This window comes from Stigmatopora argus, chromosome 6 (assembly GCF_051989625.1).
Source record: "Stigmatopora argus isolate UIUO_Sarg chromosome 6, RoL_Sarg_1.0, whole genome shotgun sequence".
NCBI lineage: Eukaryota > Metazoa > Chordata > Actinopteri > Syngnathiformes > Syngnathidae > Stigmatopora > Stigmatopora argus.
The window spans coordinates 18,245,641-18,272,384 of NC_135392.1; the positions used below are offsets into that span (position 1 = coordinate 18,245,641).

The following is a 26,744-nucleotide window of genomic DNA, read 5'->3' on the forward strand; positions in this document are numbered from 1 at the left end:
ATCAAAATGTAACAGATTGTGGACGGCCCGGCGGCTGAGTGGTTAGCGCATCAGCCTCACAGTGGGAGACCTGGGTTCAAATCCAGGTCAGTCCACCTGTATGGAGTTTCCATGTTCTCCCCGGGCGTGGATTTTCTCCGGATCCTCTGGTTTCCTCCCACATTCCAAAGACATGCATGATTGGACACTCTAAATTGCCCCTAGTTATGAGCGTGAATGGTTGTCCATCTCCTCGTGCCCTGCGGTCGGCTGGCCACCAATTCAGGGTGTCCGCCTCTGGCCCGAAGTCAGCTGAAATATGCTCCAGCACCCCCCATGACCCAAGTGAGGATAAAGCAGTTCAGAAAATGAGATGAGTAACAGATTGTGCACCAAGCCAAGACTGAGACAGTGTTTTTTTCAGTATGTTAAAATGCCTGGCATGATTTGATCTATAATACGTTAAATTCATTAGCTCAAGTTTTAAAAAATACAAAGTGAAATGGCATTATTTAGTGCATGTACAGTTAATGTAGAAATACACTTGAAGTTAATAATGATGATAATAGTCATTAAGATTATGTTAAGAGCAGCTTGGCGGTGGTTAACTGTGTGGAGTTTGAATGTTCTCCACGAGCTTGCGGGAGTTTTCCCCGGGTACTCTGTTTTCCTCCCACTTGCCAAAAACAAGCAGGGATGGCTGGTTGAAAGCTCTCTATTGCCCTAAAGTATGGATAGCGAGAATGGTTAACTGTGACCTTGTGCCCTGCGATTGGCTGGCCACCGAAACAAAACATAGTAAGCAAGGTAACTAGCCTGCCGCTGTCAATCATTCACTGGCAATTTTTATTTTGACACACAGGGGGCCAAGTTAATTCCGTTGGCTCACCGGCTTAAAACGACAGGAGAATTTGAGTGTATCAAAAATATAAGCAGTTCAGAAAATAAATAAATATTATTATTTTATTATATATTTTTTTATTTTATTTATTTATTTTTTGCTAGAACTCATCTCGAGCTCTTCATCGCCAAACTTAGATGCACGACTCTGCCTCCGAGGCCCTGTCTAAATTGTAACGTAGTACAGTAATTGGTGGCATGGGACTACAGTATGTCGAAGAAATACATCATGAATGTGGAGCGTTGGGCTTGGGCTGTTGTTCTAGGTGTAACAATGAACAGATCTAGACTGATATATTGATCGGTTCGGCAAAACTGAGTAAAAAATCATCAATTTTATTTCCCATTTTGTTAAAATTAATAGTTTTCCTCACAATGTATGAAATGATTCAGCAACCAAATTGTCAAACATCAAAATTTCTTAGTTTTTTTCATCAACACATATTGTATTAAATTAATGAAAGTTCAGTTAATTGGATCATAATACCTAATCACGACAGCCTTTGTAAATTTTACCAATACTGTATAATACAAAGAATCAATATCGTATCATCTTGTTGTGAAACTGGTGATTTAAACCAGGGCCTAGAAAATATTGATTTTTGTGTCAGAAATATATTTGTCTCAAAAATAAATATATTTTAATTTAAGCCGTAGAAAACAATAATTGAAAATTATTGCAATATATTTCTAAATCCAGTTTTAATATTATGCAAATTTACAAAAGAGAATCAGTGTGTAACTTGCTAAGTTTCAAGGAAATTTATCACGTTTGGCTACCTTTATAATTGAGCGCACTGTCTAGAACTTGCGCCGGGATGTAAAATTCCTCACTGTAAGAAATTAATAAAAATATATTTCAATAATTGGGCGAAAATTAAGTAGGTGCTTAGCGTGAGAAAATTGTTATTATTTTATAATGGAGAAAAACAGATTTAAACCCCCAAAATTAAATTTTGATGACCCCTGACAACCCCGAAGTTCCCATCCGAAATCAAGAAGAAAATTGCATTTTTTGGGTTCGCGGTTGCGGGGGAGAATTTTTGCACCGGTGAATCGTAATATAACATAAACAAATTTACATGAACTTGGATTACGATGCAGACACACTCAAAAATAACTTTAATCTAACCTTACACTAAACTTAATTCTAATTTTGTTTTACATTTAATACCTTCTCCTGGCTGTTTGCCCCGCCTCCACCCTTACGTTCACTATCCAAGGGCTGTTGGCTGTTGTATTCCCTTCAAAATATTCTGAAAATGATGCACACAAATGTCCTCACAATAGGATAACGCACGACCACTTGCCAACGAGAAGTAGTCTTGAATTAGCGATCGCTCTGCCAACGGACAGGCTAAGGGGGAAAAAAACACTGAAAAAATGCAACGCTCCGCTCAGTGCTCGCAGAGACATTGCGAAGAGAGATTTGCAACCAGAGATATTACACGAGGAGTTGCGGGGAGAGAGCCAGTGCCCCGATGTTCTTATGAGCAGCCAACGAGAAGTAATATATACTACTCGTATTAGCGATCGCTCCGGCATTCGCGCTGAGTGACGGAAAAAAACACTGAAAAAAATGCAACGCTCATAGATATCTGTTATACACGAAAGAGATGCGGCAAAAAAGACGCTACAATGATAAACAGCCTCTCATGTCTTGGCCACCTGGCTTTCTCGTATCTCGAAATGTTTCTCGTATCTAGAGATAATTATTTGTTCGAAATTTTACCCGTATCTCGAAATGCTCATATGTCGGGGTGCTCGTATGTCGAGGTACCACTGTACTTACAAAAAAAATCCCAGTTACGAAACCACTTCTGGAACCAATTAATTTCGTAAGTAGGGGTACCACTGTATTAGGTGGTGCATTTTTTTCCTGTCGCAGCTTGTTTTGGAACGTGTTGCATATTTTCTAAAAAAAAAAAAAGCAATAGTTATTCCATTCTAAAAGTGCTATAATATCATGTAGTTGTAAGTTATTTCATCAAAGATACAGTAGGCCTTGAAACAGATTATTCAAATGATTGTATTCTCTCTTTAAAAAGATTTTCAAAAGATTCGGGTCACCTGTTCTTTTGACATCCATGCTTGTCACCGGCAGATTCCATAAAGTTGGAGCCAGAGTCACCGCCGCAACACACTGACAGTGCAGTGTTTTCCAAACTCCAGGATGATGCGTCAACAGCCGCGCTCAACATAGAGTGTCGTGTTTGTGGAGATAAGGCATCCGGGTTTCATTATGGGGTCCATGCCTGTGAAGGATGTAAGGTAAGACAGACAGAATGACTATATGAAGTTTCACCTAATAACTATTATAATTTGCTCATTGCTAGTCCAATATATTTGAACTGGAAGAATTAGCAGTGAATGTGTCAGTGCCATTGACACCAATTATTTTAAATTACAGAAGTAACATAAAACTATCAAGTGCATAGTATAATTTAAAACATGTCATACATATTTAAGCAGAAAGTAACAAACATAAGTCACTACCATTTGATCACCAGTGGCTATTAAATCTTGACATAAAAGACTTGCTGTATTAGTCATATTCAAAATTTTCCATAATTAGGGGTTCTCATTACGTCAATCGGCAGAGAGTAACATTTGATCCAGTCAGTTGATTTTATTTCGGCCTAAACAATGTATCATTTGTATTGCGAAATCACAATGGGCCCAGTGCAATACTCGCACTTTTTTGGACACGCATATCTGACTCTTTGAACAATCATCAGGCTCGTCGGGATCTTCTTTTACGTGGTGTCAACATCCTTGTCTAACATCAACGAGTTGTGATAGCTGCTTGTCTTGGAAACATAAAGAGGATTGTTGCAACTAGGCTTCAATTCAGCACCCTTTGTAGGGAATGAGACGCGTCTCAGTTGCCCTCCCTCCAAACTCAGTGCCGAGTGTTTTCCCCCTCCAACCCTCAAATGGCCACACACCACCACCAACAAATCTGAGTATTTGTAGCGTAGTAGCACAGCTCTCCCTTACGCCAGTGTGTTAACGCGCATGCACCCACATACAGATGCAACGCGAGACAAATAATTTTGAATTGTACATTGGTGGTTATGCAGCACAGATCAACATAAAGTGTAATAATCCTTAACCTCCTATGACCAGGCATCCACATGTGTGGACATCATATTTTTGGGTGTCAGACTACAATGTTAAATTTTGGACTACAAGAGCCTGCCATCCACTTATGATGTGAACATAATTTTTCTCAGAAACTACGTCATGTAAAAAGATAATTCTTTGTTTTTACACTCATCAGGTCCCAATTAGCCTAAATATCAAAGATAAAATAAAAATGCATGCCTTGCAAGAGTCTGGGTCTTAGGAGGTTAATATATTTCTTCATAAATATATGAGAAGAAGAGATCCTTTTGTCTTGGTCATTTCTTTAGCCTATGATCATGCATAACAGCTAAGCTTCATTGGTGAAAAGAAAGGTAAATCGCAGGAGGTTGGCTCCTTTACAAGTAGATCTTGGAGCAAAAAAGTGTGAGTGGCCCTGATTTAGATCTAATTACCTTAATTATTTTATTGTCAAAGTTATGCTGCATTTGTGGAGCCGTGGATCATTGTCGAGTGAAAAATAAGGGATTCATTTGATTTGTAAAGGAAATTTGCATTTTCATATCCAATGCTCTTATGCACATTTTCTCTGTATTAGCATTCTTTTAATATAAAATGAATTGTAGTGGTCAATAACTTTCTGCAGCGTGTAAGGAAGTGTCATTGTTCTTAAGTCTCGGGGGATTGTGGAGGGAATCGCGAGATGCACAGGTCAGCCAAGGAGGCAAGCATTTAATTGTTTTAAAACATTCTTTTTAAAACTGAGTCTTGACTCACTTTAACTTCCTTTTGCTTTAAATAACGGATAATTTTATAAACAAAAGCTAAATAAAGCTGCTGCCTGGAAGAATGAGGGCCCTGCTTAGAAATATAATGTAATCGACCAGAAAGTAATGGAGAGTGGCTTAAACTAACACATACGTATTGTACAATTTAGCTGCGTTACCCATTTGAACTCACCAGTACCTGGTAAAACAGTCTCTCAGATGCCAAAAACTAGGAACAAAAAAAACAAATATTTAATAGTCACAAAAAGCTTTAAGTCAATTTGCACATGTAAGCATTTCCCTCAATTAAAAAAAACAACAACTATTTTTCCACCAGGTTTGGGACTTTTTAGATTATAATAATATTTGTTTCTTTCTCACAGGGTTTCTTCAGACGCACCATCAGATTAAAGCTGGTCTACGATCATTGTGATCTCCATTGTCGCATTCACAAGAAATCACGCAACAAATGTCAGTACTGTCGTTTTCAGAAGTGCCTGAACGTCGGCATGTCTCATAATGGTAAGACAACATCTTGAGTTGGTAAAACAAACATAAACAGAACATGCATGTTACCTAGAACTCTGCTGATTTGCCAAGTTTTTTGGATCATTAAAAAATATTGATTTGATTAATTTCACATTGGTTGCACATCTTCTTATGCCATGCGATTGGCTGGCCACGGATTCAGTGTGTCCCCCGCCTGGTGCCCGTAGTTAGTTGGGATAGGCTCAAGCACCCCCCGCAACCCTTGAGAGGGTAAGCATTTCAGAAAATGAATGAATGAATGATTCATAGATGTAATACTCTTGTTGGTCCGCCAGATGGCGCCAATAGCCCGTACTACCAGGGTCGAAGGCTGTCCACTTTGTAATACATTTTAGACTTTTACGTGTAGGTGTGTGTGTGTGTGTGTGTGTGTGTGTGTGTGTGTGTGTGTGTGTGTGTGTGTGTGTGCGTGTGTGCGTGCGTGCGTGCGTGCGTGCGTGCGTGCGTGCGTGAAAATATGTGCCATGTTACATTTGGAGTTTTCAATTGCTAAATAAGGGAATTCAAAATAAAATAACGGATAAGGAAATTCATTTACTCTTTGGAGAATTTCGTAACTTGGACCTTTTTCATATTTCGTATCACTCATTTCCGTATACAAAATTTCGTAACCAGAAACTTTCGTACCTGGAGGCATTCATAAATAGAGGTATGACTGTATTTGTAAAAGGAATTGTGTAAGATACATGTACATAATGAAAGACACACACTGAGATGTTTCATAATAAGTCATTTATGTTTGCTGCCAGCCACCTGAGGGTGTCTGTAGAGGTTCATTCGCCTGACTTCGTTGTGTACAGGTGCGGGATCGATTCCCGCTTGTGGCGGTAAAATTGTGAGTGCGGATGGTCCTATGTCTCTCTGTTTGCCCTACGGCTGACTGGCGACCAGTCTAGAGAATAGTCTGCCTTTCCCCCTGAAGTCAGCTGGGATAGGGCCTGGCAACCCTGATAAAGATATGTGGTACAGAAGATGAATGTTTGCTGCTAAAATGTTTACCACCATTCATTAAATGACAGTTATGAAGAGTTATCCAGGTACATCGCTGTTGCCTGTTGAAAAATTCCAAAAGGTGTACACATCGGAACAGACATCAAAAGTACAATGGGTCATTCATTAGCATAAGTCGAGTTTAGCATTTAAACCCCTTCAATGACAATCTTTGCTTTGTCATTTTTCTTCCATTTTGCAGGGAGTTCCCTTTTTGTAAATGTATTGAAAAGTCAGACTCCAAATCCATGTAATGATCTTGATGTTCTTGGCTTGTGTCATTTGCAGCTATTCGTTTTGGAAGAATGCCCCAGGCTGAAAAGGAGAAACTACTGGCGGAGTTTTCGTCAGACATGGAACACATTCACCCGGAGGCTGCCGATCTGAGGGCCCTTGCCAAACATTTGTATGAGGCCTATCTCAAGTACTTCCCCCTCACCAAGGCCAAGGCCAGGGCCATCCTTTCTGGCAAGACTGGAGACAATGCGGTAAGCAGCATTTTCAGTGTTTAATTGTTTGCAGCTTTAATTTAACAGTAACTGGAAAATAAAACATCCAAAAATTTCTTTGCACTAATTGATTACTGCAAACCTTACAAACATCATCACAAGTTGGAATCATGGTATATAGAGCAAGAAATTAGGTAGGTTATAGGTTGTATATACAATGGACCTACTCTTTTTCACTTCTACCTCAAAAAATATCTGAGCAACAGCTCAGCTATAATTTTTTTTAATGGACATATGCATGTCTATAGTTTCCAGATTCTTTGGGTTTGCATGGGTTTTCTTATGGTACTCTCCATTCCTCTCACAAGCCCAGAACACACATGCTAAGTTAATTGAATTGTCCACAGTATTAGAATAGTCCATAGTGCGTCTAAATGGTTGCTTGTCTCTCTGCCCTGCAAATTGCTGGGAACCATTGCAGGGTGTACACACTTTCCCCCTTTTTGAGAACAGATGATGTATAAATTAATTAATTAAGGACTACCTAATACTGGCGGCCTGGTGGCACGAGTCGGTTAAAATCCTGGTCATGTCCACCAGTGTGGATTTTGCATGTACTCCCCAGGCCTGCGTGGGTTTCCTCCGAGTACTCTGGTTTCCTCACACATTCCAAAAACATGCATGGTAGGCTGATTGGACACTCTAAATTGCCCCTATGTATGGGTGTTAGAGTGCATGGTTGTCTGTCTCCTTGTGCCCTGCGATCGGCCGCTGGGCCGCCCCCATTTTAATACTCAAATAATGGTATTGTACTCATGTAGTCATGTCTATTGTTAATTCATGTTTAGTCACTTTAACAGTAAGTAAAGGGATTTCTAGCAGAGGGTGAAAAGCACCAACAGCATTATCTGTAGCTTGTCTCTGTCGAGTCAGAAAGGTTCAAGGCTCTTCAGTCAGCTTGTTATGACTGTTCACACCAGTGATAGCCGCTGAATGGTTCCAAATTATCAGTTTGTTCCTCGAGAGTCTTGCTGTCCCCCCCCTAAAAAAACGCCAGGGTTCTACCTCAATCGCACAGGGAACGACCAAGACTGTAAGGACATCTATAGTTTATCAACACGATATCCAACATGAATAACAAATAAACATTGATCAGATGAAGGCCCGGTGGATGAGTGGTTAGTGCATCAGCCTCACTGTGTGGTGCTCGCATGTTCTCCCTGGGCTTGCGTGGGTACTCCGGTTTTCTCCCACATTCCTGAAAAATGTTTGAACACTGTAAATTGCCCCTAGGTATGAGTGTGAGTGTAAATGGTTGTCCGTCTCCTTGTGGCCTGTGATTTGCTGGCCACCGATTCACTGGTCTTCAGTCTTTTCATAAATGATATGCCAAACTGTTGTCCCTCGATTTTCACTTGCCAAATGTATGCTGATGATGCCGTTCTATATGTCCACACAAAAGACACAAAACATGCTGCAAGTGAACTGACAGATGGAAAGACAAGCATGTATAACTGGCTTGAAAAATCCCAACTGCATTTAAACATATCTAAGGCTGTCTGTATGTATATATCACACGACTTACTGCCTAACAAGTTGATCATCGGCCTACAAAACAACACAAAAAACAATTGAAACCGTTTATGAAAAAGCTCTGAAAGTATTGGACAGAAAACCAAAATCCTACCACCACTGTCTCATTCTCTCACATTTTCTGAATCGCTTTATTCTCATTAGGGTCGCGGGGGGTGCTGGAGTCTATCCCAGCTGACTCCGGGCCAGAGGCGGGGGACACCCTGAATCGATGGCCAGCCGATCGCAGGGCACAAGGAGACAGATAACCATGCACACTCACACCCATACCTAGGAGCAATTTAGAGTTTTCAACCAGCCAACCATGCATGTTTTTGGAATGTGGGAGGAAACCAGAGTACCCGGAGGAAACCCACGCAGGCCCAGGGAGAACATGTAAACTTCACACAGATGGACATGACCTGAATATGAACCCAGGACCCCAGAGCTGTGAGGCCGATGCGCTAACCACTCGCTTCACCGGGCCGCCACCATCATTGTTAGATATTAAAAAAACACACCTTGGTTTCCAATGCAACAATTTGTAAAAAAAAAATTGCAACAAATCAACACGGCTGGCTCTAGAGATGACTGTGTAGTTCCCTTCAGAAAGAGTGATTTTAGCCAAAGCACCTTCTCTGTTCGTGCCTCACATACCTAGAACTCAATAGCAATTTCCATACACGCTTCTGAACCTCTTCACCAACCATCTTAAAGCCTGACTGTTAGACGAGCAAAATTGTGATCACAACGCAGCCTAGAATTGTGCTTCTTGTGTGCTTGTTCGTGTGCGTTTGTGTGTGTGTTTATTAAATAAATCAAACTCTAATTATATTACATGGACCCAGTCCCAGTTGATGGGAAAGATTTTAAATTTCCATCCTGACTCTTGCAATTCCTGACCAATGTGTATTATTGAGTTGTATCTGAAATGCTGTTTGTCCTTTATTTATTCATTCTTCTTGATTCCATCTTGTCACACAGCCTTTTGTAATCCATGATATGAAGTCTCTGATGGAGGGTGAACAGTTCATCAACTGCAGGCAGATGCCCATTCGGGAGCACCATCAGCAGACAGCTCATTCTGCCGCAAACGGAGGTGAGTTGGCCACAAACCAACAATCACTTTTTTTGTGGAGGTTGCATCTCCTATAATAAAGTGATTTACTGAAATACGTACACCTTTACAAGATACACATACTGATGGTAGCAAAGAGTAGAATTGGTAACTTGGCTGGCTGAAACTAGCTTTTTTTGCCAGAAAACTAACATCAGAAATACAAAATCTACTCGTGTTATTTTCTGGAGGAATTAACTCACAATGCAGAATGCCTTCATTTATTGATGTTTTTTTTTCAAACACACGTTCAAAATATATGTTCTCATTAACAGGCGCTTATCTGGCATCAGATTATGGCTTTGTAGGAATGACAAGCGTCACAGACCATGGAACGACAAATGCCGTCGAGCTCCGTTTTTTCCACAGTTGCCAGTCCCGCTCAGCTGAAGCAGTAAGGGAAGTTACCGAGTTTGCCAAAAGCATCCCGGGATTTGTTGACCTGGATCTTAATGATCAGGTAAGGTCTAAACTGGGGTTTATTAAATATGTTTAATCCTTCAGAATATATTGAGCACAGCTGTTTTTTAGCCTTTGCCAAGTTTAGACTCCACCACAATTGATTTTCAATTCAATTAACATGAAATACCAATAGTGGGCGACCCCGCGGGTGAGTGGTTAGCGCATCCGCCTCACAGTTCTGGGGTCCTGTGTTCGATACTAGATAGGTACTTCTGTGTGGAGTTTGCATGTTTTCTCCGGGTACTCCGGTTTCCTCCCACATTCCCAAAACATGCATGGTTGGCTGGTTGAAAACTCTAAATGGCCCCCAGGTATGAGTGTGAGCGAAAATGGTTGTCCGTCTCCTTGTGCCCTGCAATTGGCTGGCCATCGAGTTAGGGTGTCCACCACATGGTGCCCGAAGTCAACTGGCATATGCTCCAGCACCCCGTGCGACCCTCGTGAGGATAAGTGATTCAGAAAATGAATGAAATTCCACTATATTTACTCATCACATCATCTGCTGACAAAAGAAGCTTGATGAATTCTGAACTGCCCGAGGCAATATTATCTCCTCATATTCACTTTGCCGCAGAAATTTCTCTAATGCAGTCTTATTGAATACTCTTTTTTTCTTTCTTTCCAGGTAACATTGCTCAAATATGGCGTGATCGAAGTCCTCATCATCATGATGGCGCCCTTGATGAACAAAGACGGAACCCTGATCTCATATGGCCAGATCTTCATGACGCGAGAGTTCCTTAAAAGTCTGCGGAAGCCCTTTTGCCACTTGTTGGAGCCCAAGTTCGAGTTCTCTGTCAAGTTCAACACACTAGAGCTGGACGACAGCGACATGGCGCTTTTCCTGGCTGTTATTATCCTCAGTGGAGGTGAGTGATTGCCTTGGACATATACATATATATATATATATATATATATATATATATATATATATATATATATATATATATATATATATATATATATATATATATATATATATATATATATATATATATTTAAATACAATCGTACCTCTACTTACAAAATTAAATGGTTCCAGAACTTTTTTAATAGCTTGAAATTTTTTTAAGTACATATGTAAATTCTCCAATTTGTATCACGGTACTCCTACAACTACCAACTAAACCACGTGTCAAACCGATTCCGCCGAGGGACGCGGTGGGTCCTGGTCTTTGTTCCAACCGATCCAGTGCCGACATTTTAACCAATCAGGTGTCTTCTAAAATAAGTAGCACCTGACTTTAATTAACTAATTACACTTGCAAAAGGTATCCTCTTGAATGAGTTGGAATGAAAACCTGCACCTACTGCGGCCCTTTGAGGACCGGTTTGACACCCCCGAACTAAACCCTTTAAAATTGGTCAAAGTGTCCCAATTTTGTATGAAACGTGACGAAACACACAAAAATTAGAAAAAGAAATATAAGGAAATGATTGATTAATGTCTTAAAATGAATTACGCAAAAGAAAATGTGCCCCGCGCCGCTGAAATAGTTCCCTTCGTGACCGTTATAATGGGAGATGTAATACCCATGTCTGTCTGCCAGATGGCGACAAGAGCCCATTCCACCAGGGCCAAAAGCCGTCCACTTTGTATTACATTTTAGACTTTTACGTGTGCCATATGTCTGTGTGTGTGTGTGGAAATATGTGCCGCGTTGCATTTGTACGGTTTTTAATCGCTAAATAAAGGGAATTGCAATCATTAATAAGGGGAGGATTTAGTCGAGGACAGGTATGAAAGAGATAATCTTGGTTGTTGTGAGACAGCCAATTGAATGCTTTTATTGTCATTATATTTCAATGAAAGCCCAGTAGAGAGCAAGGTTCTAAATTGTGAATCAATGCATCCACGACAATATTTTCAAAATAAAATAACATACAGAAATGCATTTACTTTTTGGGGGATTTCGTAACGTAATGTTTTTCGTATCTTGAGTCACTCATTTGCTAAAAAAAAAAAATCATAACCTGAAAATGTTATACCTAGAGGCATTCGTAAGTAGAGGTATGACTGACTGTACAGTGGTACCTTGAGATACATTTTAACATAGGAACCCTTATTTGATAGCAGCTTCACAATTCTTGCCTCTATTGAATTCGTGACTTTTTGGAGAGTTTCTGCTGGAATTTCTTTACATGATGTCAGACTAGCCCCCAGAGCTGCCTGACACCCTCATAGATATTTTGCTTGAGGATGCTCCAAAGCTTCTCAATACAGTGGTACCTCGAGATACAAGCTTAATTCGTTCCGGGACTGAGCTCGTATGTCGATTTGCTCGTAACTAAAATGAACGTTTCCAATTGAAATGAACTAAAAACTAATTAATTTGTTCCAACCCTCTGACAAAACACCAAAAACAGGATATTGGAGTGGAAAAAATGTTTTGTTTGTTCTAATTCGCCATCTATTAACAAAGTAACCCATGGTTTAATATTACTAAAATGTGTTTAATAGTACTAAAATCATACGGATTTCGAAGGGTGGAGAGAGAGAGAGACGGACAGAGATAAATATATATATATATATATATATATATATATATATATATATATATATTTATCTCCGTCCGTCTCTCTCTCTCTCTCCACCCTTCGAAATCCGTATGATATACTATATATATATATATATATATATATATATATATCTGTCACATACATATACATACATATATATATACATACATATATATATATATATATATACATATATATATACATATATACACATATATACATATATATATATATATATATACATACATACATATATATATATATATATATATATATATATATATATATATATATATATATATATATATATATATATATATATATATATATATATATATATACCATAGGCAACATCTGATTTTGTACTGATTTCTTTCTCCCCATGTTTTTTTATAACATGCATGTCTGTCTCAATTTGCTGTCACCCAGACCGTCCAGGCCTCTTGAACGTTAAGCCCATTGAGCAACTCCAAGAGACGGTGCTGCACTCCCTGGAGCTGCAGCTCAAAGTCAGCCACCCGGACTCCATGCAACTGTTTGCCAAACTGCTCCAGAAGATGACCGACCTGCGGCAGATCGTCACCGACCACGTGCACGTCATCCAGCTGCTCAAGAAGACTGAAGTGGACATGTTGCTGCACCCGCTGCTGCAGGAGATCATGAAGGACTTGTATTAGAAATGAGACGAGGTTGCGACGAGGGAACGGAATTGAGAAAGGGACTAGGAAAAACAGGAAGGTCAAGAGTGTTTGCGCCTTGTCTAGACTGTGCACAGTCATCCATCCCGTGGTTTCGCCTTGCAAAACTGCAATGTGCTGTTCCGATTCTGACCCGGGAGAGTTGTAATTAACAGGCTGCGCTGCTGATGCCTGCAGGGCAAATGTAACTGTGAATGCCACACAAACTGTTTGTTTGTCTGCAAAATATCTACGCGTACCTACACACAAACACACACAATGTGCGACAATGTCCATGATTGCGTGATATCATGGGAGAAAAGACTCACCTGCTTTCTCATGGCCCTAAAGATATCTGAAAGGTGCCATCTTGTCATGCTAATCATCTTCATCGGATACACATGACAAGGCATCAGATTATATCCTATTGCATATTTTCATTGTCAACTGTCAGGGAACAATCAAGAAGAATGTGTCACTACTGTGCCTTTCTGCTGTACAATGAATGTATTAGGCATACAGTGGTACCTCGAGATATGATCTTAATGCATTCCGGGACTGAGCTCGTATGTTGATTTACTCGTATCTCAAATGAACGTTTCCCATAGAAATGAACTAAAAACAAATTAATTCGTTCCAACCTTCTGAAAAAAAACACCAAAAACAGGATATTGGATTGGAAAAACATTTTTATTTGTTCTAATTCGCCATCTATTAACAAAGTAACAAATAACTAGTGGTTTAATAGTACTAAAGTGTGTTTAATAGTACTAAAATTAGACGGATTTCGCGGCGGGGGGAGAGAGACTTTTTGCGCGGCAACGCGCTCGTAACATAACAAACAAATTTAAATGAATTTGAATTACTATACAGACACACTCAAAAATAAATGTAATTTAACCTTACATTAAACTTAATTCTAATTTTGTTTGACATTTTGATACCTTTCTTCTATTTGCCCCGCCTCCACCCTGACTTTTAGCTGCAGCTAAAAGGAACCTATTGAGGGTTGTTTGCTTTTGTCTTCCCTTCAAATTTTTCCCAAAATGATGCACACAAATGTCCTCACAATAGGATAACGCACGACCACTTGCTAACGCGAATTAGTATATACTCCTCTCGTATTATCGAGGAAGCTCCGCCATTCTGCACTGACTAACGGGAAGAAAAAAAACACAGAAAAAATGCAACGCTCCACCCAGTGCTCGTAGAGACATTGCACGAGGGAGTTGCGACGGGAAAGACAGTGCCCATCATGTTCTTATGAGCAGCCTCTCGCGTCCGCTGTATGCTCATATATCAAAATTTGTCTCGTATATCAAGATAAATATTTGCTAGAAATTTTACTCGTATCTGAAATTGCTCGTATGTCGGGGCACTCGTATGTCGAGGTATTACTGTACTGTGGAATCTTCAATAATTATCTTTTTAAATCACTATTACTTCATTGGGAAAAAACTGTCAAGATATTAAAAGTGAAACAAAATCAGCTTGCAAGCACAAAGGCGACATGCAGTATGGGAACCTTTTAAAATTTCCTACATTTTTGCATAATTTTGTCATATATATGAATGCAAACTATCAAGATTTATGTGAATGGCCAATGTCTGCGATTTTCTACTCCTTGATTAATATGTGAACAAACTGTAAACAATCTTAAAAGGTTTTACTTCCTTGACAGTAAATATCAACAGAGTTTTGCAATGATGTGCACAATCTCCAGAACTGCCGCCTGATAGAAAAAATAGTCAAGAAAAGTTATATCTTGTTTCACTTTGGTGGTTGGCACATTTTATTCTACGGGTCAGACATTCTGGGATTTAATCTTCGTTTTGCAGCTTCTATGTGATGCTTGTGCATTCTCCCTCTTGCTACACTGGTTTCCTCCCTCATTCCAAACACAAGCATACCAGGGTCAGCAAAGTCGAAATGGTCACTTTATTTAAAAATAGTTGTTTTCCAACACTTGCTTGATTGACTGAGTGATGACTACTCCACAAAGTACCACGCATCTTTCCCAAAATCAACTTGGATGGCCTTGGATAGCGTCTTTGCTCATACTGATAGACAAGACAATGAAAATATGTGAAGTCTGATGTTTCAGTTTGATATTTCAGCACAATTACAGCTTGAAGTTGTGTTTGACTTCACTCGTGTCCACTTTGTAGGTTCTACTGTACATAGTATTCAATGTGTGTTAAACAAATCTGTACACTTGTTTCTTATTTTTATATGATGCTTTTTATGTTTGTTCAAATTATTTTGACCAACTTGTCTCAACAAAGTTCTAGCTGTGCCTTATCAATTAATCGCTGTGATGAATTCTTTAAGACGGAAATACAGATGAAGGGATCTTATTATCTGTAAATAAATCAAGATATTTTTAAGTGTTGCATGTCGCTGAAATTTGTTGCATTAGAGCATAGGAACATTTCCAAAGAGAACTTCTTTGAACGCCAAATCTTGGACGTGTGTTTTACCACGGTGACATCTTGGCAAACACGCCCGTCAACCATAGCACAACCACCATTGATTTGAGTACAACACTCATTTTTGGTGCGTACATTTGAGTGGTCATATTCATCCCCTTTTTCTCATCTGATTTTAACACGTCAGATCTGAGGCAAAATACCAGAAAGTGCAGATCAGTGGGTGAGCGGATGAGCGAGCAAGTGAGTGACTAAGTCAACTCAACCGCTTGTCAATGCATGTCTTTGGAATGTGGGAGGAAGCCGGAGTACCTAAAGAAAACCCACGCAGGTTTGCAAGATGATGCAAACTCCACACAGGAGGGCCGACCTGGATTCAAACCCAGGACCCCAGAACTGTGAGGCTGAAGTCCTACCCACTTACCGCCGAGTCGCCTAATTAATAAATATATATATATATATATATATATATATATATATATATATATATATATATATATACACATATATATATATATATATATATATATATATATATACACATATATATATATATATATATACATATATACAAATATATATGTACATATATATATATATATACATATATATGTACATACATAATTTTTATGTATTTTTTGCCCGTGTGGTTCAGCTGCTTCAGACATGGAGAGCTTCAGACAGAGTGAAAAGTTTTAATGTCCCAGAAGGGATTGTGAACCAGTTTTTAATACTATTGTGTGCCACTACCACTCAATTAAGAGTAAAATCCCTAATCCCAGTGTATGTAAAAATGGCCTGGTATTAAAGATGTTGCATCATCAGTACACAGTCACACTTTTAATATTCCAAATGTTAGGCAAGTGTAAAGTTTAAGGCTCTTAAGACTTGATATTTTTACTAAAACTAATAAAAATAATGACACAAATAAGACTTTAGTTTGAAATATAGAGGATGCTATTTTTGTGTGTGCTGCAATGAACAGCTAGCTTCTTCTATTTGCAAATTCTTATATTCTCTCAATTGGACAGAAGAAGGTACAAACTTGACTCCAAGACAATAAAATGATACAAACAAAATCAAGTAAATTAGAAAATAAGGAAAAAAGCACAAATTAAAACAGACCAGGATGGGCTCTTCCCAGGAGTTCAAAAATCTCCTTTACCGGTCAGGGTTAGAATAAAGTAAGGTCCAAAAGAAAGTCACCCGTCCCTCCCAAGTCTCCTTCTTTTATCCTGTCTCTGCCAATACAAGCCTTCCCCAGACAAGGAGACTAGTTCGGGATCTAAGGTGTGAGGAGGTGTAAGGTGACAAGGAGACGAAACCACGCACACTCACACCCACACCCTTACCTAAGGGCAATTTAGAGTGTCCAATCAGCCTACCATGCAAGTTTTTGGAATGGGAGGAAACCGGAGTACCCAGAGGAAACCCACGCAGGCCCGGGGAGAACATGCAAACTCCATACAGGAGGACCGACCTGGATTTGAACCCAGGACCCCAGAGCTGTGAGGCCGACACGATAACCGGCCCCTCCTCCTTCGGGCATCCCTACCAACATAATTGAATTAGCTATGTAAAAGCCTTATTTTTACCTACACAGCCCACAAAGGATCTTAAATTCCACATACGTGCTGTCTCCAAACCAAAGGATAGCTAAAAAATAAAAAGTACTTATTTCAAAACAATTAAAGAATGTGATTATAAGAAATATTTATCCTCAAAACCAGCCTTTGAGAATTTCTGACACTGATTCTGATGCACTCCGATGACAGGTGACGTAAAAAAAGATGAGGTAATAATGTCTTGCACCAACACTTATACAAGTTTAAAAAACAAAAAACATTCAGCCTTGTTAAATAAAATGGGATAAAGTAATAGAATGTATAATGACTCAGTCTATGACATAAGGAAAGAGAGCCAATTTCTTACTGATGTTGCAATAATTTCTACTTCCCCTTCAGACATCATCACACTTTCCTACCTTTCATCACTTTTTTCAAGCTACAATACATGAGACGGTCAATTGAAATGAATTGAATGCTTTTATTGTCATTATACAAATAAATTGAGATTTAAACCCTCACCACGAACAGTTGGATGCACAATTACAACAACAAACAAACAAATAATCAATAAATAACAATAACTAATAATTAAATAATCAATAAGTAAGTAATACAGTAATATCTCGACATACGAGTGCCCCGACATACGAGCAATTTGAGAGTAAAATTTCCAGCAAATATTTATCTTGAGATACGAGACAAATTTTGATATACGAGCATACAGCAGACGCGAGAGGTTGCTCATAAGAACATCATGGGCACTGTCTTTCTCCCCGCAACTCCCTCGTGTAATGTCTCTACGAACACTGGGCGGAGTGTTGCATTTTTTTCAGTGTTTTTTTCCCCGTTAGTCAGTGCAGAATGGCGAAGCTTCCTCGATAATACGAGAGTGGTATATACTAATTCTCGTTGGAAGTGAATTGTGAGGACATTTGTGTGCATCATTTCATGAAGATTTTGAAGGGAAGACAAAAGCAAACAACCCTCAATAGGTTCTATTTAGCTGCAGCTGAAAGTCAGGGTGGAGGCGGGGCAAATAGAGCCAAATAGAAGAAAGGAATTAAATTTAGTGTAAGGTTAGACTGAACTTATTTTTGAGGGTAATTTTAGTACTATTAAACATCATAACCACTAGTTATTGGTCACTCTGTTAATAGATGGTGAATTAGAACAAATAAAAACGTTTTTCCAATCTAATATCCTGTTTTCGGTGTTTTTTCAGAGGGTTGGAACAAATTCATTTGTTTTTAGTTCATTTTTATGGGAAACGTTAATTTGAGATACGAGTAAATCGACATACGAGCTCAGTCCCGGAAAGCCTTAAGCTCGTATCTCGAGGTACCACTGTACATAAATAAATAATCAATAAATAAGTAATACATAATAAATAAATACGTAATACATAATAAATAAATAAGTAATACATAATAAATAAATAAGTAATACATAATAATTAAATAAGTAATACATAATAAATAAATAAGTAGTCAACATAATAAGTAGTCAACAACATAAATAAATAGGGCACAAATAACAATTTAGGTTAAATGAATATCCCTTCTTCATGAGCTCTATTAACTTTGTAAAGGCAGAATCATACTGGTTGCATATTGGATTATACTATACTGTATATGGGAATGAAGACTGAAGAATTCCGTCGTCCTCCTGTTTGACGCTCATGTTTTCCCAAGTGCCACTCTTTGATGTGTGTCATTTGTACCAAACAGTAGTTTTTCTTTATTTTTGTTCAAGGGAGTGCTTTCAAGTTGTCACATGGGAAATAATATGGTGGCGTGAGAAAGCAGCTGAGAGGAAAATAAACCTTTGGAACTGGCAGACAACGGGGGATTCACGCACGGGGCGCGGATCGTCATCTTGGATGCACGATGATAATGGTTGGATTGGATTGGATAACTTTATTCATCCCGTATTCGGGAAATTGCGTTGTTCCAGTGGCAAGAGGGTGAGGATGCAGGAATAGGAAAGGCATTTTAGACATAAATAGATAGCTAATAAGTAGGTCAAGAAATAAATACATGAATAAATATATAATTAAATAAGCGTGTTGCTTAGCACATATATACATACATACATACACATAAATGTACATGCATGCATACGGTACGTCTTAACACACAGCCATTTTTTTGTTAAAGAGCCTGACAGCTGATGGGAGGAAGGATCTGCGGAAGCGCTCCTTCCTGCAATGAGGGTGCCGCAGTCTATTGCTAAAGGAGCTTCGGAGGGACTCCACAGACTCATGCAGGGGGTGGGAGGTGCTGTCCATGATGGACATCATCCTGGTCAGCATCCTCCGCTCTCCCACTTCCTCCACAGAGTCCAGAGGACAGCCCAGAACAGAGCTGGCCCTCCTGACCAGCTTATTCAGCCTGTTCCTGTCCCTCTCCGTGCTCCCGCATCCCCAACAAAGCACTGCATAAAACACTGTAGAGGCCACCACAGTGTCGTAGAAAGTCCTCAGCAGTGTCCTGCACACTCCAAAGGACCGTAGACTCCTCAGTAGGTAGAGGCGGCTCTGGCCCCTTTTGTACAGGGCGTCTGTGTTTGTGGACCAGTCTAGTTTGTTGTTGAGGTGAACACCCAGGTACTTAAAATTCTCCACGATTTCAATGTCTGTACCCTGGATGTTCACCTGAGTGGTCTGTTGAGGATTCCTCCGAAAATCTATGACCATTTCCTTTGTCTTACTGGTGTTGATGTAGAGGTGGTTTTGCCTACACCAGTCAACAAAGGCTGTGATGACTCCCCTGTACTCCAGGTCGTTCCCGTCCGTCACTCGTCCAACAATAGCGGTGTCATCAGAGAACTTCTGGAGGTGGCAGGTGTCTGTATTATGTTTAAAGTCCGATGTGTAGAGGGAGAAGAGGAGTGGAGAGAGCACTGTGCCTTGTGGGGCCCCCGTGCTGCAAGCTACCACATCAGACGTACAGTCCTGGAGTCTCACATATTGTGGTCTGTCAGTGAGGAAGTCGATGATCCATGCGGCTAGGTGGTTCCTTACTCCAGCCTCTTCCAGTTTCCCTCTCAGTAGAACCGGCTGAATGGTGTTGAACGCACTGGAGAGGTCAAAAAACATCATTCTCAGCGTGCTTCCCGCGTTCTCCAGGTGTGAAAGAGACCTGTGCATCAGGTAGGTGGTAGCATCTTCCACACCAATGCCTGGACGATAGGCGAACTGCAGAGGGTCCAGCTCTGCATTCATCAGGGGGCTGAGGTGATTGAGGATGATTCTCTCCAATGTCTTGATCAGGTGAGAGGTTAATGCTACCGGCCTGAAGTGGTTTGGCTCCCTGGGGTACGCAGTCTTAGGAACTGGGACCACGCAGGAAGTTTTCCACAAGGTGGGGACCTTCTGCAGACTGAGGCTGAGGTTGAAAATATGCAGAATCACTATACCAAGCTGATCCGCACACTCTCTCAGTAGTCTGGAGCTGAGGCCGTCTGGACCGGTAGCCTTCCTTGCCTCGATCTTCTTGAGCTGTTTTATCACCTGATCGACAGTAATGCAGAGACCGGTGGAAGAGGGGGAGGAAGAGGAGGAGGAGGAGAACGAGGGGGGAGCGTTGCTTCTGGTCTGGGGGGTCAGGGGAGTGGGGGCAGGACTGAATCTGTTAAAGAACTGATTCAGTTCATTGGCCCACTCCCTGCCGCCAGACTCCGGGTCTCTCTCGCTGTTGCCTCCATGGCCCGAAATAGTCCTCAAGCTCCTCCAGACCTCTTTGGTGTTGCCTCTCTGGAGTTGGTTCTCCAGCTTCCTCCTGTAGATGGTCTTACCCTTCCTTATCTCTCTCTTCAGCTCCTTCTGGACCATTTTCAGGCTCTCTTTCTCCCCAGACCTAAAAGCCCTCTTCTTCTTGTTCAGGAGTAGTCCTATAAATGTGTCGATTGAGCATAGCCAGGACCTGGAAAATATTAATTTTTGTGTCAGAAATCTATTTGTCTCGCAAAGTAAATATATTTTAATTTAGGCCACAGAAAATAAATATATTTACATTTCCGCCGTGGTAAACAATAATTGAAAATTATTGCAATATATTTCTGAATCTAGTTTTTCATATTTAGCAAAATTACAAAAGAAAATTGGTGTGTAACTCGCTAAGTTTTGAGGAAATTTATCAAATTTGGCTACCTTTATAAATGAGTTCTGACAGTGAGGGGGCACACTGTCTAGACCAGGGGTCAGGAACCTTTTTGAAAGAGAGAGCCATAAACAATTTCTATTTTTAAATATTATTCCTTGAGATCCATAATCACAATTTAAAAGTCAAAACACATGAAAATGTGCGATTTTTTTCCGTCATTTTAGAACTTTTAAAGTACAAAAAGTCTCTCAGTAATTATTTTGACAACATTGTTAAGCTGTTGCTAATCAATGAATGTCAATGAGTTCAATGAGTATCAATAAGAAAATGAATGCAGAAGACTAATGAAAAAAAATCAATGCCACAATGCCGACGTGACGTTCCTATTGGTGCGTTCGGGACTCTTTTCTCTCACCACCGGTTTCCGTGTTTTAGCTCAGAGCCATATGCACCCATCAAAAGAGCCACATGTGGCTCCCTACCCCTGGTCTAGAACTTGCTTCCGGGTGCAAAATGCCACTGTGTTTGTTAATCCAAATATACTTCAATATTTGGGTGAAAATTATATTGGTGCTTAGCATGAGAAAATTCTTATTATTTTCAATGGGAAAAATAGATTTAAACCCCAATTTTTTTATTTTTATGACCCCTGGGACTACAACCCCGAAGATCCCATCCAATTTTTTTTAGAAAAATGTGTTTTTTGGGTTTGCGGTTGTAGATTTATATGAAAATGGGACCATCGGATGATACGATACGAGAAACGAACTTGCGATCCCAGACGGAGAAACGTGAGTAATGTGCGTGCAGCCGTGTTTTTTGCGCGCATGCATTTGCGAATTTCTCTCAGGCTACGGAAAATTGCCAAGGAAATTTTGGGGAAATAATTTTGCTTCAGCGACCAATAATTGATAACTATTTTGCATAAACATAAATATATTTACATCGTGAAATCCAAATTGAAAATATACTGCAATAAATTTCTACCATTTATTTATTGCCGACCCCTGAGCATAGCCTCACTTTGTTTCACATCCCGGTCTCTGCTGACTGAGTGCTGCCAAGATTCCTGGAGGGCGACGTGCCAAATCATCTCCATGCTATTCATTTCTGTCCCAATCCAAATATAGAGCGGGGGATTTAGCTCAAGAAGTCTTATAAGAATGAAATGGCAGCTTTATAAATCTGTAACGGAGCCTTTTGTTTTAGTGTCAGAAAGGAATTCCACTCTTGTGTATTTCCTTCCTGAAATAATACACCTGTTATGTTACCTCATTGGCCTCTGAACAGACTGTTTCCTTGGCCGTTGATTGGAAACACCACAGAAATTCATTCAAACCACTTCAGGGGTTAATACAGCCACCCAAAAAAACATTTTCCAGAACACCTTTTGTTATGATCGCCTCGGTTGCGGAACAGAGTGAGATCCAAATTTAGGAAATGAAGGCAAACAAAAGAAAATGCTGATGAACAAACGTGAGATTTAAAACAAAAACGCTAACAGAATAAACTTTACAAACTAAAAACTAGGGAAAATAAATAAACTAACTGAACGAGGAAACACACAGACGAGGAGATGCACACTGACAAAAGGCAAAATAACGGCAATAGAAAATAAACGCACGGCTGACAGACAAAGACACTGGGTTTAAATCTACAGACAGGGGTTGATGACAATCACAAACACTACTACACAACACAGGAATAAATGGTCAAATAAGTGAAAATATGTAATATAAATAGTGTTTTCTAATTAACCAGTCATTCTGGCTGTCAGCATTCTGGATCTTCTGTCTGATGGACCAAATACGTGACCTCCACTTTTCCAATGCATCCTCCATGGCGTCCAGTCGTCTTACCTGCCCTCCTTCTTCGACGCTGAGTTGAGTGGCAGTCCACCGTCTTCAGCCATTTTCTTCTTCGGTGCTGAATTGAATGGTGGTCCTCTGTCTTCTGCTAGCGAGTTTCAGTGGGAATTTTGACATTTTTATGAACATTTTTTATTGCTATACTGCGATAGACTGAAGCTGCGGAGTGGTAAAGGATGACAGTACGCTGCCCCTGTGTGAATTCCGGACATGATGGATCTACTAGGTCAGGTCACTACTGTGTGTTAGTTGAAGAGGAATATTGACTAAATATATTTTGTTCAAAACTTGTTGTTGTTGTTGTTGGAGTGCCTGCTGCACATTCATTCATTCATCATCCGTATCGCGCATCCTCGCAAGGGTTGTGGGGATCGCTGGGGCCTAACCAAGCTGACTTCGGGTAAAAGCCTTACTACACCCTAGACTGGTCACCAGTATGACGTAGGGCACAGAGAGACCGACAACCATTCACACACAGAATCTTACCACCACCACTAAGAGCGAATCGATCGCACTTTTGCCTGCACCGATGGCGAGTGAATCCTACACCATCAGAAAAAAAAATTCTTTGGAACAAAACTATTCCCATAAGCATGTTGATTTCAGAAATCATACTCACTTTTTATGGGAGGTGTTCGTATTGCCTGGTGCCCATAGTTGGCTGGGATAGGATCCAGCACCCCCGTGACCTTTCTGAGGATAAACGGTTCAGAAAATGAATGAATGAAAACTAACCAATTTACTCTGGTGCAGAGCAAGCTCTGGGTCTGAGACCTTGCTGGAAAGGTGATCTCGGTACACTTCCAAGCGTACCTTTGTGCAGTTCACTGTATGCGTGAAAGCACACACGGTTGGAGATTGATTGGTGCGTAGAGGAAACGGAAAGTCCTCTAGATATTCATTCATTCATTCATTTTCTGAACCGCTTTATCCTCATTAGGGTCACGGGGGTGCTGGAGCCTATCCCAGGTGACTTCGGGGGACACCCTGAATTGGTGGCCAGCTGACCGCAGGGCCCGAGGAGACCGACAACCATGCACACACTCATACCTAGGGGCAATTTACAGTGTCCAATCAGCCTAGTAGGTGTTTTTTCTGGAATGTAGGAGGAAACTGGAGTACCCGGAGAGAACCCTTGCAGGCCCAGGGAGAACATGCAAACTCCACACAGGATGGCCGACCTGGATTTGAACCCAGGACCCCAGAGCTGTGAGGCCGGCGTGCTAACCACTCGTGCCACTGTTGCATCATCATCATTTCCCTCTTATTCGTCAAATATCCCACAAATGATTGTAGTTGGATGAACCTTATCAATATTAGTACGAGTGATTGTTTGTACAGTAATGCCTTGAATATCGCGATTAATGCAGACCAGACATGGCCGCGATAATAAAAAAATAAAAGTAGGGTCACCCCTATTATAACCACCTTTTTTTCAGTCCTGAGTCCTAGTAGCAAGAGTGGCTTCTGCTTATGAGTTTCAGCGTGGATTTTCACATTTTTATGAACTTTAAAAAAATAATAATAATAATTAATAGCAGAAAAAGATCACAAAGAAGTGAATTCGCGATAATCGAGGGAAGTCTGTATTCATATTTTACCATGTTCCACTGTCCACACCGTTTGGTCCAGTGATTGAACAATGATTGAACAATGTTTACATGCGTAGGTTTGATATCAAATCCTGATTTACTTTGCAACAATTGCAATGTGTAAAGGAACCGCTTTGGGTTACAAAATGTGTTTGGGGCCTGCGCCTGAAGGTGAGTTCTGTTATCCTCGCGATATGATTGGCCGAGCCGCCTCGTGGTGTAGAGGTTCACTTGCCTGACTTCGGTGTCGACAGGCGCGAGCTCGATTCCCTCTGGTGGCGGTATGATTGTGAGTGCGTATGGTCGTTTCTCTCTTAGTGTGCCCTACGACTGACTGGCGACCAGTCTAGGGTGTAGTCTGCCTTTCACCCGGAGTCAGCTGGGTTAGGCTCTGGCAACTCTGGCAACCCTTTCGAGCATGTGCGGTATGGGAAATGAATGAATGAATGATTGGCCGAAGAGTCGAAATGCTTGCCTATAAAGTGCCTGATTGAAAATGTGACAGTTGTTCCTGAGCGTTGTAATGCATTTGTTTAAAACTGCCCATTTAAAAATGTGTATGTAAAGTGATTAACGATATCACACACAGAATTTTTAATGAACAATTAAATGAAAATTTTATATCAAAGAATATATTGTGAGCACACATCTGTCTCGTGAAAATATAATAAATAATATACATATCAGGTCCCATCACTGTGTATCTCTAAAACGAGTTTAAAAAGGCATTCCCCTTGGATTTAATCCTGCGAAAGTCTCAACCTTTTTAATATTTAATGTTTTTTTTTATTTGTCTTTAACTGATACATTATTTACGGTACTTTTTTCCAACATGTATGGTTTTGAAGTGTTTTATTCAAAAAGTTGAGTAGAGAATGGTAAGAATTACTGTTGTACAATTCTTTTTTTAAATAATGTGATTTTTTTACATCTTTCTTAAGCAAGAGTTGATTTCTCATGTTTTTTTTCTTGCTTGTTTTAGCCATTATTTTTTACTGTTTTTGTTCCTGCTTTTTATGTACTGTGATTTATGTTAACGTATGGTTTTAAGAGCTTTATAGAGAAAAAATATTCCTTTCTTTAAATAATGAAAAAATAAATTTTAAAAATGTTCATAAAGATCATCCATTATTCCTGATTACGTTTGACTAGAATAAAGAATAAAATCATCTTTAGCGCAGGGACGAGTCAGTATTCGAACAACGGCATTTTATATAGTTTTTTCATCTTTCATACGGCCCATCCTCGAAAGGGTTGCAGGGGTAGCTGGAGCCTACCTCAGGTGTCGAGCAAAAGGCAGACTATGCCCCAGACTGGTCGCCAGTCAGTCGTAGGGCACACAAGAGAGACAGACAACCTCTCACACTGCCACCGAGTGGGAATCAAACCCAAACTGCGTGCATCCAAGTCAGGCGGAAGAACCACTGCACCATCAGGTGGCCTACGTTTTATATTATTTATATAACATATCAAAATGTACTCCTTGTAAATAAAGAGAACAGAAAAAGTGTTTATAAGTAATCCAATGTTTGTTATGGGCAGCCGGGTGGGTGAGTGGTTAGCACGTCGGCCTCACAGTGAGGTTTCTGGGTTCAAATTCAGGTTGGTCCACCTGTGTGGAGTTTGCATGTTCTCCTCAGGACTGCGTGGGATTTCTCCGGGTACTCCGGTGTCCTCCCATATTCCAAAGACACGCATGGTAGGCTGATTGGACACTGTAAATTCCCCCTAGGTATGAGTGTGAGCGTAAACGGTTGTTTGTTTCCTTGTGCCCTGCGATTGGCTGACCACCAATTCAGGATGTCCCCCGCCTCTAGCCCGAAGTCATTTGGGGTAGGCTCCATCACCCCCCGCGACCCTAGTGATAAAGCGGTTCAGAAAATGAGATGAGGTGAGACTTGTTCTCTAATTGCGCCCTTGTTTTCAGCACTTATTTTCAAACTATTTTCATGTAATTAGAAAAAAATCATCAAAATTGACCTTAAACCATCTTTAAATATATGGCGTCATATTGCCCCCTGCAGGACTATGCAGTTATTTTTTTTTGTTTTGCTCCAGGAGTTTAAAGTAATGGACTGATGTGTGGGTGTTTACACAGCACACACTGCCTACATA

The 26,744-nt window shown here is 40.2% G+C and overlaps 1 protein-coding gene across 5 annotated transcripts in view; it reads left to right on the top strand.

Annotated features, from left to right (window-relative positions):
• pparg (peroxisome proliferator-activated receptor gamma) overlaps window positions 1-15,456 on the top strand; it is a 44,262-nt gene extending 28,806 nt beyond the window's left edge. For all 5 annotated transcript variants that reach the window (XM_077602499.1, XM_077602498.1, XM_077602497.1 and 2 more), the window contains 7 exons: window positions 2,984-3,150; window positions 5,117-5,255; window positions 6,561-6,760; window positions 9,278-9,392; window positions 9,686-9,870; window positions 10,498-10,741; window positions 12,822-15,456. In XM_077602499.1, the coding sequence (XP_077458625.1) occupies window positions 2,984-3,150; window positions 5,117-5,255; window positions 6,561-6,760; window positions 9,278-9,392; window positions 9,686-9,870; window positions 10,498-10,741; window positions 12,822-13,069 (1,298 nt within the window). In that variant the 3' untranslated portion in view covers window positions 13,070-15,456. The remainder of the gene's footprint in view (window positions 1-2,983; window positions 3,151-5,116; window positions 5,256-6,560; window positions 6,761-9,277; window positions 9,393-9,685; window positions 9,871-10,497; window positions 10,742-12,821) is intronic.
• The last annotated feature ends 11,288 nt before the right edge of the window (window positions 15,457-26,744 follow it).